The 16183-nt window shown below is 50.4% G+C and overlaps 8 protein-coding genes across 8 annotated transcripts; 6 read left to right on the top strand and 2 right to left on the bottom strand.

The window, feature by feature from the left end:
* Positions 1-58: 58 nt before the first annotated feature.
* On the top strand, positions 59-2787 carry MIND_00078700 (Sphingosine-1-phosphate phosphatase; the record flags this gene model as incomplete). Its single annotated transcript, XM_037357746.1, has 11 exons — positions 59-215; positions 268-401; positions 449-568; positions 619-868; positions 921-932; positions 975-1070; positions 1108-1238; positions 1286-1328; positions 1380-1538; positions 1586-1616; positions 1665-2787. The coding sequence occupies 11 exons, from the start codon at positions 59-61 to the stop codon at positions 2785-2787; spliced, it is 2256 nt and encodes a 751-aa protein (XP_037225656.1).
* Positions 2788-2889: 102 nt separating this feature from the next.
* On the top strand, positions 2890-5782 carry MIND_00078600 (ATP-dependent RNA helicase DBP10; the record flags this gene model as incomplete). Its single annotated transcript, XM_037357745.1, has 5 exons — positions 2890-3136; positions 3191-3617; positions 3665-5018; positions 5069-5160; positions 5215-5782. 5 exons carry the CDS (start codon positions 2890-2892, stop codon positions 5780-5782), a joined length of 2688 nt encoding a protein of 895 aa, XP_037225655.1.
* A 19-nt stretch (positions 5783-5801) lies between these two features.
* MIND_00078500 (Queuine tRNA-ribosyltransferase) lies at positions 5802-7551 on the bottom strand (the record flags this gene model as incomplete). Its single annotated transcript, XM_037357744.1, has 8 exons — positions 5802-6064; positions 6113-6238; positions 6286-6358; positions 6404-6557; positions 6604-6619; positions 6672-6698; positions 6745-7075; positions 7120-7551. The coding sequence occupies 8 exons, from the start codon at positions 7549-7551 to the stop codon at positions 5802-5804; spliced, it is 1422 nt and encodes a 473-aa protein (XP_037225654.1).
* A 53-nt stretch (positions 7552-7604) lies between these two features.
* MIND_00078400 (Transmembrane 9 superfamily member) lies at positions 7605-10565 on the top strand (the record flags this gene model as incomplete). The annotated part of the gene is made up of 23 exons (XM_037357743.1): positions 7605-7647; positions 7694-7761; positions 7810-7869; positions 7919-7934; positions 7983-8101; positions 8151-8255; positions 8304-8326; positions 8370-8504; positions 8553-8612; positions 8662-8776; positions 8824-8841; positions 8891-8898; positions 8946-9015; positions 9065-9121; positions 9170-9199; positions 9249-9381; positions 9428-9512; positions 9566-9732; positions 9781-9808; positions 9854-10020; positions 10073-10235; positions 10284-10447; positions 10498-10565. 23 exons carry the CDS (start codon positions 7605-7607, stop codon positions 10563-10565), a joined length of 1902 nt encoding a protein of 633 aa, XP_037225653.1.
* A 72-nt stretch (positions 10566-10637) lies between these two features.
* Positions 10638-12272, bottom strand: MIND_00078300 (Tyrosine--tRNA ligase; the record flags this gene model as incomplete). Its single annotated transcript, XM_037357742.1, has 6 exons — positions 10638-10798; positions 10849-11037; positions 11088-11253; positions 11305-11626; positions 11798-11970; positions 12015-12272. 6 exons carry the CDS (start codon positions 12270-12272, stop codon positions 10638-10640), a joined length of 1269 nt encoding a protein of 422 aa, XP_037225652.1.
* A 26-nt stretch (positions 12273-12298) lies between these two features.
* MIND_00078200 (uncharacterized protein) lies at positions 12299-13892 on the top strand (the record flags this gene model as incomplete). The annotated part of the gene is made up of 1 exon (XM_037357741.1): positions 12299-13892. Exon 1 carries the CDS (start codon positions 12780-12782, stop codon positions 13890-13892), a length of 1113 nt encoding a protein of 370 aa, XP_037225651.1. The 5' UTR covers positions 12299-12779.
* A 57-nt stretch (positions 13893-13949) lies between these two features.
* MIND_00078100 (Ribosomal protein) lies at positions 13950-14651 on the top strand (the record flags this gene model as incomplete). Its single annotated transcript, XM_037357740.1, has 5 exons — positions 13950-14010; positions 14066-14130; positions 14183-14374; positions 14428-14583; positions 14634-14651. Exons 1-5 carry the CDS (start codon positions 14004-14006, stop codon positions 14649-14651), a joined length of 438 nt encoding a protein of 145 aa, XP_037225650.1. The 5' UTR covers positions 13950-14003.
* A 148-nt stretch (positions 14652-14799) lies between these two features.
* MIND_00078000 (TGc domain-containing protein) lies at positions 14800-16101 on the top strand (the record flags this gene model as incomplete). Its single annotated transcript, XM_037357739.1, has 1 exon — positions 14800-16101. The coding sequence occupies one exon, from the start codon at positions 14800-14802 to the stop codon at positions 16099-16101; it is 1302 nt and encodes a 433-aa protein (XP_037225649.1).
* Between the last annotated feature and the right edge of the window lie 82 nt (positions 16102-16183).

Raw genomic sequence — 16183 nt, 5'->3', positions numbered from 1 at the left:
CGTGACGATCCGACGTGACGATCCGACGTGACGATCCGTCACGTCGCGTTTCTTCCAGATGGCGTCCGACTCGTCTTTGCTTTTCTTCGATGGCTCCCACTCGAACCTTCTATCTGAGACACCGCTAGGGTCGTATTCTATAGCTTCATCAGATACTGGCCCTGGTGGTGCCGATCTTTCAATCTCGGAGTTGTCGTTGGGCGACAGACCTGAAGGTTTCTTCATCGAACGCGCTTGCTATTGCGGATTGCTCATGTTCTTGCTCAGCCTCTGGATCTACTCCGAAAGCGGGAAGGCGGCGGGAAGACAAACTAAGAGACGATCTCTTCGTCCTTCAGAAACTCAATGCTGCGCTTTCGTCCTTCAACGACGCGCTGGGAGATGTTAGCTCACAAAACCAAGTGTGTTGCTGTCTTGACCCTCGGTTTATGATTTCTAACTTTCCCAGCGCATCGCAGCCCAGCTAGAGCAAACCGAAGGCCTCCTTAACAAATATGTTGACATTCTCGAAGAATCGGAAAAGTTTTCTCAACTGATTCTCGATGAAGATTGGCATGGAGCAGATGCTGTGAGTCTTCTCCTCTGTCGCTTTCGTTTGTTGGTTTAAATCATCCCAAGGACGAACTTGAGCTGATGAAAGAACAAGAAGAAGAGGAAAGGCGAGCACAGAAGCTGGCTGAAGAGCGCGCAGAAGCGGCCCTCAGGGAGAAAGAGAGGCGTGCAAAAGAGGAAAACGAACGAATACAGCAGTTGGAGCGGGAACGAATTGAGAAAGAAAAGAAAGAACGCGGGGTAGGTAGAGGCGGTATTGTCCGGGGTGTTAGAGGAACACGGGCTTCAATACGAGCGGCCACGCGAGCGAGAGGAGGTAAAGTTGTTCCTTCATTCCCTTCAATAGCTGATATTTTCTCGTTCGCTAGTTGCGGGTCGAGGTAGAGGGTAATTTGTAATACCATCATGATGTATTTCGCCAGATTTTTGGTTGCTTCTCATCTTCATCGCACGCCATGCATCGGGGTCGGAGTGCTCAATTTTCGCTCTCTGGCCCGTCATCGGTGGCCTCTTCGAGAGTGGGCTCGCCCATACCAACTCCCACCCAAGAATTAGATCGCCCGATGGATATTTATGACGCAACACTGCCATGGTGGCGAGCTGCTGTCCGGAGGAAAATCGTTCAGCTCATTCGAATCGAGTCGGTTTACATTGCTCGAATGCAGGAGGCAATCAGAACTCCGTTGGTATGTTTATCGCACTGCTTCTGGCTTACCACCTTACCATTATAAAGCTCGACAAGTACTTCGTTTACACGAGCGCACTTGGCTCCCATGGTCCCTCCCGCGCTTCTCTCAAAATAGCACAACATTGACAATTCTTGGCAGTATTTTTCATGCTCTTCCTCCCGATGCTGTTCTTCTTTGGCTCAGCAGAGCTGGGACGCGGACTAATTATCACCCTGGGTGTTGGAATCTACATAACCTCAGTCATGAAAGACCTCTTCTGCTGTCCCCGCCCTTTTGCGCCGCCTGTCACGCGATTGAGTGCGTGGCTTTCTAGCTTGCCCACTATTTTCTCACCTGAGAGTCAGCAATCGGAAATGACCATTTGGAATACGGAATGTCTGTAGCATTCGTTCTCCGTGTTGACTACAACTGAATTGAATCAAGGCCGTCGACCCACAGCACCAATAGTGTTTCCTTAGCGCTACTCTTCTTCGCCCATATTCATGAAAACGCATTCCCCGTCGACGGCTCCTCCCCATCTGTCTCATTTCCGGTTTATGTCGCCTGCACCAGCGCCCTAATCTTCTACGTGACGTCAATCGTGTTTGGCCGCATCTATCTGGCAATGCATTCGGTCTTCGACTGTATCCTTGGTGTTGTTTTAGGAGTAGGCGTTTGGCTTGCCCACTCGTCCTTCCGGGGTATTCCATTTACGTTTGGCACCTACCATACGACCTTGCTCAAGGGCTGGGGAGGAGGAGCTTACCTCGATGCCTGGATTGCTAATACCCCTCCGTCGTCATTTCGTGTTCCTCTTACGCTGATTCCACTGGGCCTTCTTGCTGTCAATCAGCATCCACAACCAGTAGACGACTGCCCTTGTTTCGAGGATGCCATTGCTATTGGCAGTGTCGCTCTAGGCATGCTGATAGGTCGGTGGGGTGCTATCCGGTATTTCCCCGGATTTGGACAAAAGACGACAACGATAATGCCTGGAAGTGGGTGGACATTCCACGACGGTATCTGGGAGGCTGTACCACGGACCTGGCAAGATATTGGCCTCTGGTGGGCTATCGCGGTTGCCAAAATGTTCATTGGTATTCTTGCCATCTTCGTTTGGCGTTTGGCTGCAAAAGCACTGATGCATCGTGCCCTGCCCCCCACCTTCCGCTTGCTCGCCAAACTGATCTCGCTTCCCACTCGACGGTGGTACAAACCTGCGACAGACTACCGATTCGCCCCTGGGGTAGATGCACTGCACCCCGTTCCCTCTGTCATTGATCTGACTTCCACCGCTGGTGTTGAGATTGGCGGAATTGGAAGCGGGTATTCGCCACTAAATGGGAATGGAAAGAATGGGCTTCGAAGGCGAATGGAGACCGCTGATGCGGCCAAAGTTGGAGGAGGGACCTCTTCCAAGGAGAGTGGGCCAGAGGATCCCATCAAACGATACGATGCAGACGTCTTGACCAAACTCATCGTCTATGCTGGCATCGCAATAATTTCAATAGAAATAATGCCAGCCGTATTCGAAGAGGTTGGCTGGGGTCTTCGCTCATGGCCATAACGACGATTTTTAACTTAATTTGGAGTCTTGCATTGTAGTAGTAGACCCTCGCTGGTTGTGGTCAAACGTTCATCGATCCCGTGACCGTAATACTCTTTCCTTATGTCCTCGAAACGCAGACGTGAAGATAGCGATAACGAGAGCGACTCTGTGGACATATTTTCCGCCCTAACCAGCAAGCGCCGAAAATCGGAAAGTGAAGACGACGATGAAGACGAACTGGGAGAATTCATCCGAACATCCATCACGAAGAGAGATATCAAGCAGGGGACGGATATTGTGAAAAAAGCCAAGGGAAAGGGAAAACTAGTCAAGGGTGAAGTAGGAGGTGGTAGTTTCCAGAGCATGGGTGCGTCCGCCATCTTCTTGTGCTGACTGTCTTTTTTTTGAACGCAGCATGTAGGTCTACATCCACCCTTATTACGCTCCTTAACACTCCAAGGGTATCGAATTCCGACACCAATACAGCGCCTTTCTATTCCTGCTCTATTGGACAACCCACCGCGCGATCTTGTAGGGATGGCTAGGACTGGCTCCGGCAAATCACTTGCCTATCTTGTACCGCTCGTTCAACGTCTGGGTGGTAGGCATTCCTCGACATTTGGAGCCCGTTCTCTTATTCTTCTCCCAACGAGAGAGCTGGCTCTGCAAATATTGAAGGTTGGGAAAGAGTTGGCACGGGGTTGGCATGCGGGTCAAGGCAATCATGCAGGAGACGCGGAGACCGAGGATTCTTCTTCTTCAAAGAGTCAAAATCTGCGGTGGAGTCTTATTGTCGGTGGAGAAGGGATGGATGAGCAGTTCGAAACCATCGCCAACAATCCTGATGTGTGAGTCCATTTTTTTCTAGCATTAGCCAACCCTAACCCCCTTTTAGCATTATCGCAACTCCCGGACGACTTCTCCATCTTATAGTCGAGATGAACCTCGACTTGAAATCAGTTCAATATGTCGTTTTCGACGAAGCGGACCGTTTGTTCGAGATGGGCTTCGAGACGGCACTCAACGAAATACTGCAACGATTACCCGCTTCTCGCCAGACGCTGTTATTCTCTGCCACACTTCCCAAGTCACTCGTCGAATTTGCCAAGGCTGGTTTAAAGGATCCGAAGCTTGTGCGGTTGGACGCAGAAAGCAAAATCAGCACCGACCTCAAAATGGCCTTTTTCTCCATCAAACAAGCCGAAAAAGACGCCTGTCTTCTTTCACTACTGAGGGACGTGATAAAAGTACCGTTTGCCGAGCGAACCACTCCCGAGGACACAGAAACAGGGAAAGCACCTCGAAACACAAAAGTCAAGCCTTCAGAGCAGATCACTGCCCCGCACCAAACTCTCATATTTGCGGCCACAAAGCACCACGTCGAGTACCTACAAAATATGCTTACGACTGCCAACTACGCGGTCTCGCACATCTATGGCTCGCTCGACCAAACCGCGCGTTCTTTCCAAATGGATCAGTTCAGACGAGGAACAACGAGCATCTTGGTCGTCACAGACGTCGCAGCTCGTGGTATCGACATTCCTGTTTTGGAGAATGTCGTCAACTATGACTTTCCCCAGGGTGCACGAGTCTTTGTCCATCGGGTAGGAAGAACCGCTCGTGCTGGTCGACAAGGCTGGGCATGGTCTTTTGTCACCAACACTGAGCTGCCATACCTTCTCGATCTACAGCTTTTCCTCGGCCGTCCATTGCAACCCAATGTAACCAGCGATGACGACCAGGAGTATACTCAATCGCTTGTGCTGGGGACATTCGAACGCGAAAAGATTGACACCGAGGTCGAGTATCTGCGGTCGTTGGATGATGCCAATCACTCTCTACCCAGTCTGCGGGCAGTTATGCAGCGTGGTCACGCGATGTACGAGAGAAGTAAAGGCAAGGCCAGTCCACAAAGCTATAAACGAGCAAAAGAGATGATCAAAGATCCAAAATGGATGTTGGCTGGCTCCCATTCGGGTATTCATCCCGTGTTACTACGGGGCGACGACTCTGCTCGCAGAAGACTGCAAGAGCAAGCCAGGCAAGCGCTGTTGCGGAGTGTCCAGGCTTTCACTCCTTCAGAAACTGTCTTCGAGGTAGCCGGAAAGGGAAATGTGGCCAACGCTGCCTTGATGAAGGAGCGCAGGAAAGCCTTAGAACGGGCGGCCAAACGACGCGTGTCGGCTCCCATCATCGATGTGGACTCTGACGAGGAACTACCTGAAGTTGCCAATGAAACGGAAGTCGCTGTATGTCCCTCCAAGACGTTTATTCAACAACACGCTCACGCTTTGCATAGGTTGTCACCAATGCTTCTGACCGTGCTCAGAACTACCGCGACGCTGAGTTTTATATGTCTCATTATCAGAAAGATGCGACCACGGAGAAAGGGTGCTTATTCATTTGCTCATACCTCTCATATTCCTTATCACTGTGTTTCTCCAGATACTCCCTTCGAGATGGTGCCTCTTTTGGCGAGCAGGCAAGGAACGCAACATTTGATCTCGTTGGCGACGAAGGCTCCGGGAATCGCCAACGCAATCAGATGACGTGGGATAAGAAGAAGCGGCGGTTCGTCAAGGGCGATGGGGTGGGCGCAGACAACATGAAACTGGTCAAGACGGAGAATGGCACCCGTCTGCCCGCAACATACCGCAGTGGACGGTTCGATGAGTGGAAGGCCAAGACTCGTCAGTCAGTCCCGAGGGTTGGCGAAGCGGAGCATGAGGGCTCGTCAAGAAGATCAAGCAACGGGCAACGATTCCGCCATAATGCGATGCCTGAAGCCAAGCCGCTAGACAAACTGGATAAGAACTACGATCGTAAAGTCCGCCATATCAAGAAGAAGAACGAGGCTGCAGGAGGGGAAGCTCCTCAGGGTCGTTACCGTGGTAAACCTATTGGTCGAGTCAAAACGGAGCTCAAGACGTCTGAGCAAATTCGCAAAGGGCGCAAGTTGCTGGAAAAGCGTCGGGCCAAAAATGCACGTCCTTCAAAAAAGGGCAGACGATGATGACGATGGAATATACTCATTACTTCGTTTTACTTTTATTTGTAGAGTACTCCCACTTAGCGCCACTTCCCGGAATGATTTTTACCTCGCTGGGATCTAGTCCCTCAAGAAGGTCTACCCCAACGCTCTGCAGCGCATTGACACACCATTCAGGGTAACCAGCGTCAGCAAAATACCCTGCAAAAAAGGCTTTTAGGTATTGAGGGAAAGTCCCCGCAATAATGGCGTCACGAGCACCACCCATTACTTGCGCCTGGAAGACAATGTTGTGTATTGTGACCGCTGATTGAATCTGAGCTCCGAAAATTGGACAGAGAAAGGAACAATTACCATGGGCAGCGGCGGTTTCTCGAGTGACAATATGATGGAGCATAGCTCTTGAAGTTCCCTGACTGCAAGTAGGACAAGGACAGTCCTTTTCAATTGGAGAGAAATCAGTGGCATGCTTTGCAAGTCCTGCCTCAAGATGAGCAATGAGAGATCGCATGTTGATGGTCCCATACTCAGATTTAAAGGCCCATTCCTCGTCAAGGCGACTCCAAATCGCGCAGTTCGTGTTGGGAAAACACAATCAGCCTACATCATAAGCTTTTATCAGGTAAGCAAGGTAGGAACCCCCACCATATCGACTCCCAGCGCAACACAAACGAGGAGATCTGTCGAGGTATTAGAATGCACTGCTTGAACAAGAGAAGAAAGATTTCCTTCTGCGAAGCCCACACCCATACAATACCTAGGCTTTTCTTCAGGAAGTTTTTCGGCACATTGCTTTACACTGGCGGTTTGTTAAGGGTGAGAACCAGACACGATATAGGACAGACATTCGCCAGAAGACGTCTGATCGCGTGTGGTGAGGCGACAATCGTCCTGCGAGTGAAATGAGACAGACCTTTCTCTTCACCACCGCTCAAACCGCCTATACGTTCCATTGAGCTCGTTGAGCTGTTAAACTGGGATCTTACCCACTGCAAAGCCTGCCACTTGATTGCTGCGTTCCACCATTTGTTTAAGACAACGGTCCCGAAGTTCATGATCAAGACCGCCTTGCACAATGGCGAACAGATTTTGCGTAGTCTGCTTCCCAGAAGCGTTATGGAAAGCAATGCATCTATCGAGCCAGCGAACAGAACGCTCCATCGCCTCTTCGACCCTCGCGCGATCTGGTGTAAGGCTGGGGACTACATCATCGAGTTGCATTATTATGTCTGCAGGGTATTCAAGGTCACGAAATCCAGTTGAAGAGTGAAAACTACCAGCTCCGATAGCATGCTGTATGGAGATGCTTTCTTCAGGCTATGCAATGATGAGCGACAAGGAAGGAGCATCAGGGACCACACACTGTCAGCATCGTTGGCTCTCCTGTGAAGGGGCTGGAGAATAAGGCGCCTACCAAAATGTGAGTTACAGTTACGCCAAAACACTAATATGGTTTGCTTGCCTTCTTCAGTGATCTTAGCAAACTTGCTAAGGGATACAAATTGAAACCCTCCACTGTCGGTCAGAAGGTTCTTGTTCCAGCCCTGAAATTTATGTGCGCCTCCTGCCTGAGCTAGGATTTGAACTCCAGGGCGCAGATTGAGGTGGTAAGTGTTGTTGAGAATTAAGCTAATACCGAGACTCTCGACTTGTTGAGAGGTGAGGCCTTTGATCGCTGCTTGTGTCGCAACTGGCATAAATGTGGGTAGCGCGGTTTCCCCATGCGAAAGAGTCAATCGCGAGACTCTAGCGCGTGTGGTTGGACATCTTGCCAGAATCTCGAATTTAGCCATCAAGTCGGAAAGCAAGCGGGTAAACGCCGTGACCGCACTCACTCTTAGCACTCATGAAGTGCTCTCGCTCGGCCGGACTGCTGGTCCTTGCGGCCAGTAAGCCTTTCTATCGCGTCCCCAGTTGGCAGTCAACCTTCCACAGGCTTCAATATTTCCCTCGCGTTCTATTTACCTGGCGCTGCCCCACACAACTTTAAGCAAGGCGACCCGGTACATGGCATTTGAACATTTTAACTCGACGGAATGACCTTTTAACAGGTCCCGCTATTCGTCAATGCACTGACGCCGATGCTCACTGGAAGTAGCACTGCGAAATTGGTGCGTGTGCCAACGTCGCGCGTTCTCTGTTGAATCTCATCTCGTCCAGAAATCTCTTATAAATTGTCCGCTTTGCTTCCCCTCGCGTCCTTTTCTCGCCTAATGTCCCACAGACGACTACTACAATCCGCGATTCCATTTCTGCGAACCAACCCCCGGTGGTCCCGTGAAGCAACCCGAGAGTTTAGGCTCTATTTTGTTCGGGGACCGAATATTCAATTCGCCATACGACGTACGTGAATTGAAGGGGTATTTAATCGTGGCTCTTAGGTTAACTGCAGATTAAAATGCTGGAGCACAACTCTTCCTGTCAGACGCTTTGTCTGCAGTCCAACGTTTCTGCAGAGGACGCCAAATTCATTAACGATAGAATTCGCGATGACTACGTTCGTATAGTGGCTTACGCGATGCCTTACACTGACCTGGTTTTTCAGGCTCTCAACTGGCTTATTGATGGGTAGCTCTAAACTCGTGGAAGGAATGACGCTAACGCATTGCAGCCTTCCCGCGGCGGAGTTGAAGATTGACTCAAGGGGCGATTACTTCTATGACCTGGGATTCAACCTTGGAAATGACGAGGGACCGTTCAAAGACACCACACCTGCGCTCAACAATCATTACGACATTGTCCTCCAGTTGGTGTTGCTATTAAGTCTCCGAGTGGCATCTAATTACCACTGCAGATACCACTCTCCAACTCCAGGAAATTACCGTGTGGTCGGTGTTCTCGTTTGGCCGTCGAGGTTTGGGGGGTTTCTTTGTTTTGTGATCGATTCACTGACTGGGCGCCAGCATTGGTGGATCTCAGCAAGACACTCCCACATGTGACACGGACAATTCACATCCTCTTGTTTTGAGCGAGCAACAAACAAATTCCATTCGCTACACTTATCGAGTAACATGGAATGTAGGCCTATTCCCACCGTCTGTTGTCCTTCTCACCGCCCTGCCTAGGAATCTGATACTCCCTGGGTACGGGCTCCTCCCCGCTTTAAACTAACTTTATCCTGAATATTTTTAGGCAACTCGGTGGGTTTTTATTTGTATGTCATATGTATTACTCATCGCTTGTCTAGTTGGGACTCGTATCTCAAAGTTCTCGACCCTCGAATCCACTGGTTCAGTTTGATCAACTCCTCCTTCATTGTTTGTTGTTAATTTGAAGCTGCTAAATAATGAATTGACCCTTCACCAGGTCATTTTCCTTTGTGTTATGGTGTCTATGATCCTCATTCGAAGTGTTTCTCGCGATGTGCGCTCACCTCCTTTCGGTCCTCATTTGTTTCTCATCACCCGGCAGATCTCGCGGTACAATGCTATTGATCTGAGCGTTCGTTCGTTTTCGTTCTTGCTGACGTTTGCTTATCATCATCTTCTAGGAGGACGTACAAGAAGACTGGGGCTGGAAACTTGTGCACGCAGAAGTTTTCAGGACACCATCATACCCAATGATACTTTCGGTTATGAGTGGGAACGGAGCTCAGCTTTGTGCGATGCTTGCAGTGACAATGGGTGGGTACATTTCCAATTCGACGATCGGCTCTAACATCTTTGGTAGTATTCGCCCTCCTTGGCTTTTTGTCTCCTTCAAATCGCGGCTCACTTGCCACTGTGATGATGGTGTTTTGGTCTCTATTTGGCTGGTAAGGGCTTCTGTCTTGATCTCGATTTCACCCTCAGTGTGTATTATCTACAGCATCGGAGGCTACATCTCAAGTCGCGTCTATGCTTCGCTTGGGGGTACGGAAAGGAGGAAAAATGTTTTCATGACTGCGACCATCTTGCCAACTGTGATCTTTACTATCGTGTTCCTCCTAAACCTTTTCCTTCTCGGTGCTGGATCATCTGGTGCTGTGCCCTTTGGTAAGTGTTGGCTCGAATGCTCTATTCCTCTCTTCAACTTGACAACAGGAACAATGCTACTGATTGTGCTTATGTGGTATGGGACACGTTTCTCTAGGATATTTCAGTCTAATCTCCATAGGTTCGGATTGAATGGACCACTTTGTGCCATCGGCGCATATATTGGCAGCAAACAAGGTTCAGTTGCGCATCCAGTCAGAGTGCATCAAATTCCCCGTCAAATACCTCCTGGACCACGATACCTCCAGCCATGGGCTGCAGCACTACTCAGCGGCATCTTACCTTTCGGTAACAAACTCTCTCCTTTCTCCATGTCCATATGCTGTTAAACTACTCATAGGTGCTGCGTTCGTCGAACTCTACTTTGTTTTGTCTAGTCTGTTTGCCTCGCGCGCGTATTATGCCTTCGGTTTCTTGGCCCTCACTGCGTGCATCGTTGGCTTGACCACAGCAACCGTCACGATTCTGTTCACCTACTTCATCTTGTGCGCTGAAGAATACCGGTGTGTGCACTGTTGTTAATCTAAGAACCGTTTTAACCTTGGTGGTAGATGGCACTGGCGAGCTTTCTTGACTGGCGGTGGAAGCGCCTTCTGGCTGCTGGCTTACGGCCTCTTCTTCTGGGCTTCCCGCTTGTCGTTGCACTCGTTATCTTCGGCAATTCTATATCTAGGATATTTGCTGCTGCTTGTGCTGTTGCACTTCCTCATCACGGGTGGGTGTTTCCGCTTTGGAAATATGGAATCGTAGGGCTGACGTCCATAGGCACCATCGGTTTCCTCGCGTCGTACTGGGCTGTCCGCAGATTGTACAGCTCAATTCGTATCGATTGAAGAGGGGGGGGGGCTGTTGTAAATACCGCAAAATTACTAGGACGAATGGATAATAAAATCAGTTGTGTAGTATTATTTTTCTAGGGCCAGGATCACTGTCCTGTCTTTTCCTGCCTTCAGAACGACGACTTGGTCGTCGATGAGATCTGAATTAGTCAGCGTGCGTGATGTTTCCCCAACTGGCACATTGTTCGAGTATAATCCCCGAGCAAGCACGAGAGCTCGAGCTGCAGCTTTGTAATACGTTAGCATTTGGAGCAGAGATATGAGGGTCCATTCGTACAAGTTGAAGACGCAAGACCGTATTTGGAAGCGAGTTTGACGATGGGTGTGTTTTGGAGGTCGCCGAAAGACACATAATGCACGTTGCCATTGTCTTTGAAGGCATCAATGACCTTTGCGGCCTTGAGGTCATGCAAGTCCGTTTCGAACATGATTTTCGTCATCGTCTCCGCGTTGGACCGCCCAGATTCTTAAGCAAGTCAGTGTCTAATCTCTGTGGGTGACTCAGACAAGACACACTGGAGTGAACAAGCTCTGTTAGCTCGCCGGCGAGCACTTTCTGGGCTATTCGTTGTTCTGGGGATGCCTGATGTGCTTCCATCGTCTTATGGATGTCGTCGAGCGACATTAGGGTCAACAGTTTCATGTAACCTTCGACTTCCGCATCCGTAGCTTTGACAAAATACTGTGCAAAAGGGTTGGCTGCCACAAGCAACTTGCGAAGGAAAAAACCTACTTGATAAAAATTGAAGACGCTGGTAAGCTGTGGATCCATCCAAACGGCATTGCCTGCCGACTTGCCGAATTTGGCGCCAGTGGAGGTCGTTAGCAAAGGAGTTGTCAAGCCAAACGCAGAAGGAGGGTCATCGGGATTAGTCGCATTGATTTTGCCAATGAGGGATATGCCGCCGAGTATGTTTCCCCACTGGTCAGAGCCACCGAGTTGGATTGAGCACCCAAAGTGCTTGTGAAGATGATAGAAGTCGTACGCCTGCAGCAGTTGGTATGTGAACTCGGTGAAGGAGATGCCCTGCTTTGATTCTAACCGCGTTCTGACGCTGTTTCGCTATGCTTTAGATGAAATGATGTTATTTGTTTGAAGGGTGGCTTGCCTCTCTTTATTCAGCATTGTGTTGACGCGACTGTGAGGCCCAACTGTGCGTAGAAAGTCCATCATGGTCATCCCGCGATGCCAATCGACGTTGTTCAAGACTCGAATAGGCGCAGACAGATTCGAAGGTAGGTCAACGCGGTCAGCTGCGTAAAGTAAAGCGCGTTGGAAGAAGGTTTCAACATGTCTGATCAGGGAGTTGGTGTTTCTTAGTGTTGTCTCCTCCTCAGCAGTTTCGCGTTCGATGGTTCGGCCTGAAGGATCTCCAATGAGGCCAGTTGCGCCGCCAATCTGATGATTTGAGTCTCGAATCCGAAAGGGAGCTCTAAACTCACCAGAGGTATGATGTTGTGTCCATGGATGTGGAACTGAAGTAAACACACGAGTGGAAGAAGATGGCCGACATGGAGGGCTGGGGCGGTTGGGTCTATCCCCGCATAGACTGTCTGCGAATTTCTTTCGAGGGAAGCCTGGAGATAGTCTGGCGCAGTCACATCGTTAATGAGCCCTCTTGCTCTGAGCTCGTCTAGAAGCCCGCTTGCTTTAGGTTTTGTGTGTAGTGAACGCGACGCAAGACGGAAAACGCGAAGCATGTCACATCATGACCTTCAGTCTGTCTTTTCGCCAGTTCCTTCCTCTGCACGCTCGATGTTATTCTACACCATCTCGACGACCAACTCCTAGGAAACCGCACCATCCATTTGGCTATAAGGCTTCAAACCTTCAGTGGGGACTGGATTCGCGGTCTACCACCCATCACGCCGCGGAAGAGCCCCCATTGACAGACCTTGGCCCTCCGGCTGGGCTTCCCAGGTCTGTTGAACTTAATGACCTTCCGCCTTTCACCACGCTTAACCAGCTGAGGTGAGCGTTGCATTTACGCCATAACTTCAATTGCTAAGGTTCTTCATTAGCCGCATCGCGCTGAGGGCTGGGTGTCCGCCTTCCGATGTACTCTCAGTTCACCTCAAATCCAGATTGGATTTTTCTAGAGGTCCTCGCTCGATAGCGAGCTTCAACCAAGGGGTTCGCTCTATTCCAAAGTGTAGATAAGCCGCTCAACTCTGGTTTAGATAATTCATTTCAGGACTCACAACGCCATGACCGCGTTTTCTCGTCGACCTCTTCTGCTACATGTGCAGTCCGGCCAAGTTGAACTTTTCCCCTCAGACTCTATCCGATATACGGAGCAGGAGCTCGAAAATATTGCCAAGGTTGCTCAGCCTTGGAACCGTCATGCTAGCTCCAAAACTACCGAAGAGCAACAAGTATCTGACCACTCAGAGTCAGAAACAGAACCAACCTCAGAGTCAGAAACAGAAACAACCTCAGAACCAGAAACAGACTCGGAGGCAGAACTATCAGAGACAGAAATCAACTGGCAATGGAGTGATTCAGACTCAGAATTAGAAGACGAAACTCCGCTCGCTGCCCGTGTCTTCTCAGTCGCCCTCACATCCTTCTTTTCCCCGAAATATAGCGAGTCAATGATTCGCCAATTTAAACTTCGACGACAAACACGGTGGTTACTGCTTCAGATCGCTGGCTCTGAGCCCACACGGTTGCCCCATTCACACGTCACCTCAATGAAAGAGGGAATGCAACCCATTGAAATCCATTCACCAGAGCTCAAGACAGAACAACAAAGTGCTACTGTTCAACGTCTGTCAGAAGCGGTCGCCGAGTCTTATAATCGCGAGCAACAACTCGAGGTAGAGTTAGCTTCAATGCGCGCAAGGACTCGAGAAGATGCATTGAAGATTGTTCAACTCACAGTCGAAAATCAAATCCGACAGGATCTTGGCACATATGGGCCCTTAGAAGGAGTCTGGGTGCGAGGTGTCCCTGTCAAGCGGGGAGATGATGTTATTCACGAACTACATGCACTTGTTGCCTGTAGTGACATCTATACGGCAGTCCGCGTTCACACTTTTCTGCCCTTCCATGACCCCGAAACCTATCCTGCCAATCGAATTCGTTACACTGATCAGCCGTGGCCAGAGGCCCTCGGCGATCGAGGTAGTTCTTCCTCTCAAGCGAGTTTTCGGATGGGTTGGGCTCGAATAATTGAAGAACATACGCGCGAGGAAGCTGAGGCTGCTTACCGTGACAAGACAAGATCAGTTTCCCGGGAAGAGGCACATGGCCGATGGGGAAAGGAGAGTTTGGAGGAAATCCGGGAAAGAATCAGACGTATTTCAGCGGACATGTAGCAATCTCATCTGTTGTGACTTTCCCGCGACCTTCGGTAGCTGCGTACGCGCGTGACGCTAGTCAGCCGTCAGCTGTCACATCATTTTCCTGTACCTTTCCTCCTCCTCAAGATGGGATGTAAGCTGGCTTGCTGCCCGTCGTCGCCACCAACTCTGCTCACCTATCGCTCTAGCCAACAAGCCCCGTGGACTTCAAGCAGCTCGCAAGCTCCGCAACGACCGTCGTGAGAACCGCTGGGTACGTGGCTTGATTCCCTCTCTCCATGTCAAAGCCTTATCGACCGGCATAGGCGGACAAAGCCTACAAAAAACGGGCACTAGGAAACATCTATCGCACATCCCCCACCGGTGGCTCGTCCCATGCCAAGGGAATCGTCCTGGAGAAGGTCGGTGTTGAGGCCAAGCAACCCAACTCTGCCATCCGCAAATGTGTGCGGGTGCAGCTCATTAAAAACGGCAAGAAAGTTACTGCATTCGTCCCGGTGCGTCCTCGAATCACTTTTTCCGTCCTACTTGAGGACTTAAAATGATATAGAATGACGGTTGTCTCAACTTTGTCGATGAGAACGACGAAGTACTGATCTCTGGTTTCGGTCGACGAGGAAAGGCCAAGGGTGATATTCCCGGTGTCCGTTTCAAAGTCGTCAAAGTCTCCGGTGTTGGTCTTCTCGCTCTGTGGAAGGAGAAGAAGGTCCGTTATCGTGCCTCATGTCTGGGCGGTCACTGATGCCTTTTTTCTAGGAGAAGCCGAGATCGTAGACGAATGAATCCCATAAGCTGCAACGTAGGATATTATGCTTGGCCTATGCTTGTACTGTATGCAACCAACTGTATGCAACCAATCCTTTCGCCGCCATTTCGTTTTGCCGGGTGATGGGTGTGTGACCAGCGGATGTGACATTGTGACATGGCTACACTTCCACCACGACGAGCTGTACCTCCAGCGCCAACTTCCCAACTTTACTTGCACAATGCCCCCAGTCGTGTTCCACCCCCACCACCTCCCAGAAAGGCCCCATCTTTGCCCCCGAGACGCGGCAGTCGCGATCCTGAGTTAGAAAGATTACTAAGTCGCAAACCTCCACCACCTCCAATTGCGAAATCAGCCCTGCCAGCCCCCCCAGCTCGCCGATTACCGCCAATGCCAGCACGATTGCCAACTCCAGAGCCCGAACCTGAGCCAGAACTCGAAGAAGAAGAAGAGAGTTTGGCGTGTATTAAATGCCACGACTGGTCCTTTGTAGATTCCCATGCAAGTGGGTTTCCTCGTCAATCAGTCACTTCCCTCCCTCTTCTAGTTGAGCAACTGACATCTCCCTGGGACTCTGAGACAGAAAAAGCCCGCGCGATCTTCTACTGGCTACACTGCAACATCGTTTACGACGTTGACTCGTTCTTCTCTGGCAACATCAGCGCCAGCTCCCCAGAGCAGACCCTACGATCGGGCCTTGCTGTCTGTGATGGCTATGCGGGCTTGTTCTCGGAACTAGCAAGCTTGTGTGGATTGCAAGCCCACAAAGTTACTGGTTTTGGCAAGGGCTACGGCTACCAACCGCTATCTCCTGGCTCGCATGCTCCCCCAGAGTCCTCCAACCATGCTTGGAATTGTGTTCTTCTCGATGGCGAGTGGCGGTTGATAGACGCCTGCTGGGGTGCCGGAGCGTTGATGAACGGCACATACAACCAGCGCTTCGCGCCGGTTTGGTTCTACTCTTCCCCCACCGAATTTGGCCGGCGCCACTTCCCTACGGATCGGAGCTACCAGCTCAGGTCGGAGGAAGATGGCGGGCCTGTCTCCTGGGAGGAGTTTATTCTCGATACCGACGGCCCCGTGCTCTACGGCGACTTCTACAATCTCGAATTTTCGCCAGATCTGGTCCAGCCCAACGTTGCTGAGATTCAAGGTCCTGGATATGTCAACTTCCAGCTGTTCAAGCAATGCGAGCACATGAGTCGCGAGCAGAAAGACAACTACGTCTATTTTATCAACCTCCCCGACAACTCAAAGACTACACTCGTCGCTGGCGCGGAAGGCGCATGGGGCGCCTCGGTTTACATTCCTCAGGGAATGAAGGGTGATGTCTCGTTGAACTACATCACCTCCTTTGACAACAGAGATGCGTTGGGCCTCTCGCCACAAACGTTCCAGTCGTCGATTGGTCGGAAGGCTATGGCCTGGCAGGGACTGTGCAAGTGGACGCTTGTGTAGGGAGTTGGATCATGGGAAGTTGAACAAAAATTGAATGGTTGCATTTGTAACACATGTTGTACTAGAATGGAAATTTCCGGTA

The sequence above is a fragment of the Mycena indigotica genome (genome assembly GCF_014461135.1).
Source record: "Mycena indigotica strain 171206Taipei chromosome Unknown Mind.scaff0001, whole genome shotgun sequence".
NCBI classification, from domain to species: domain Eukaryota; kingdom Fungi; phylum Basidiomycota; class Agaricomycetes; order Agaricales; family Mycenaceae; genus Mycena; species Mycena indigotica.
Note: the sequence above shows the minus strand (reverse complement) of the source record. Positions and strands in the feature narration are given on the sequence as shown.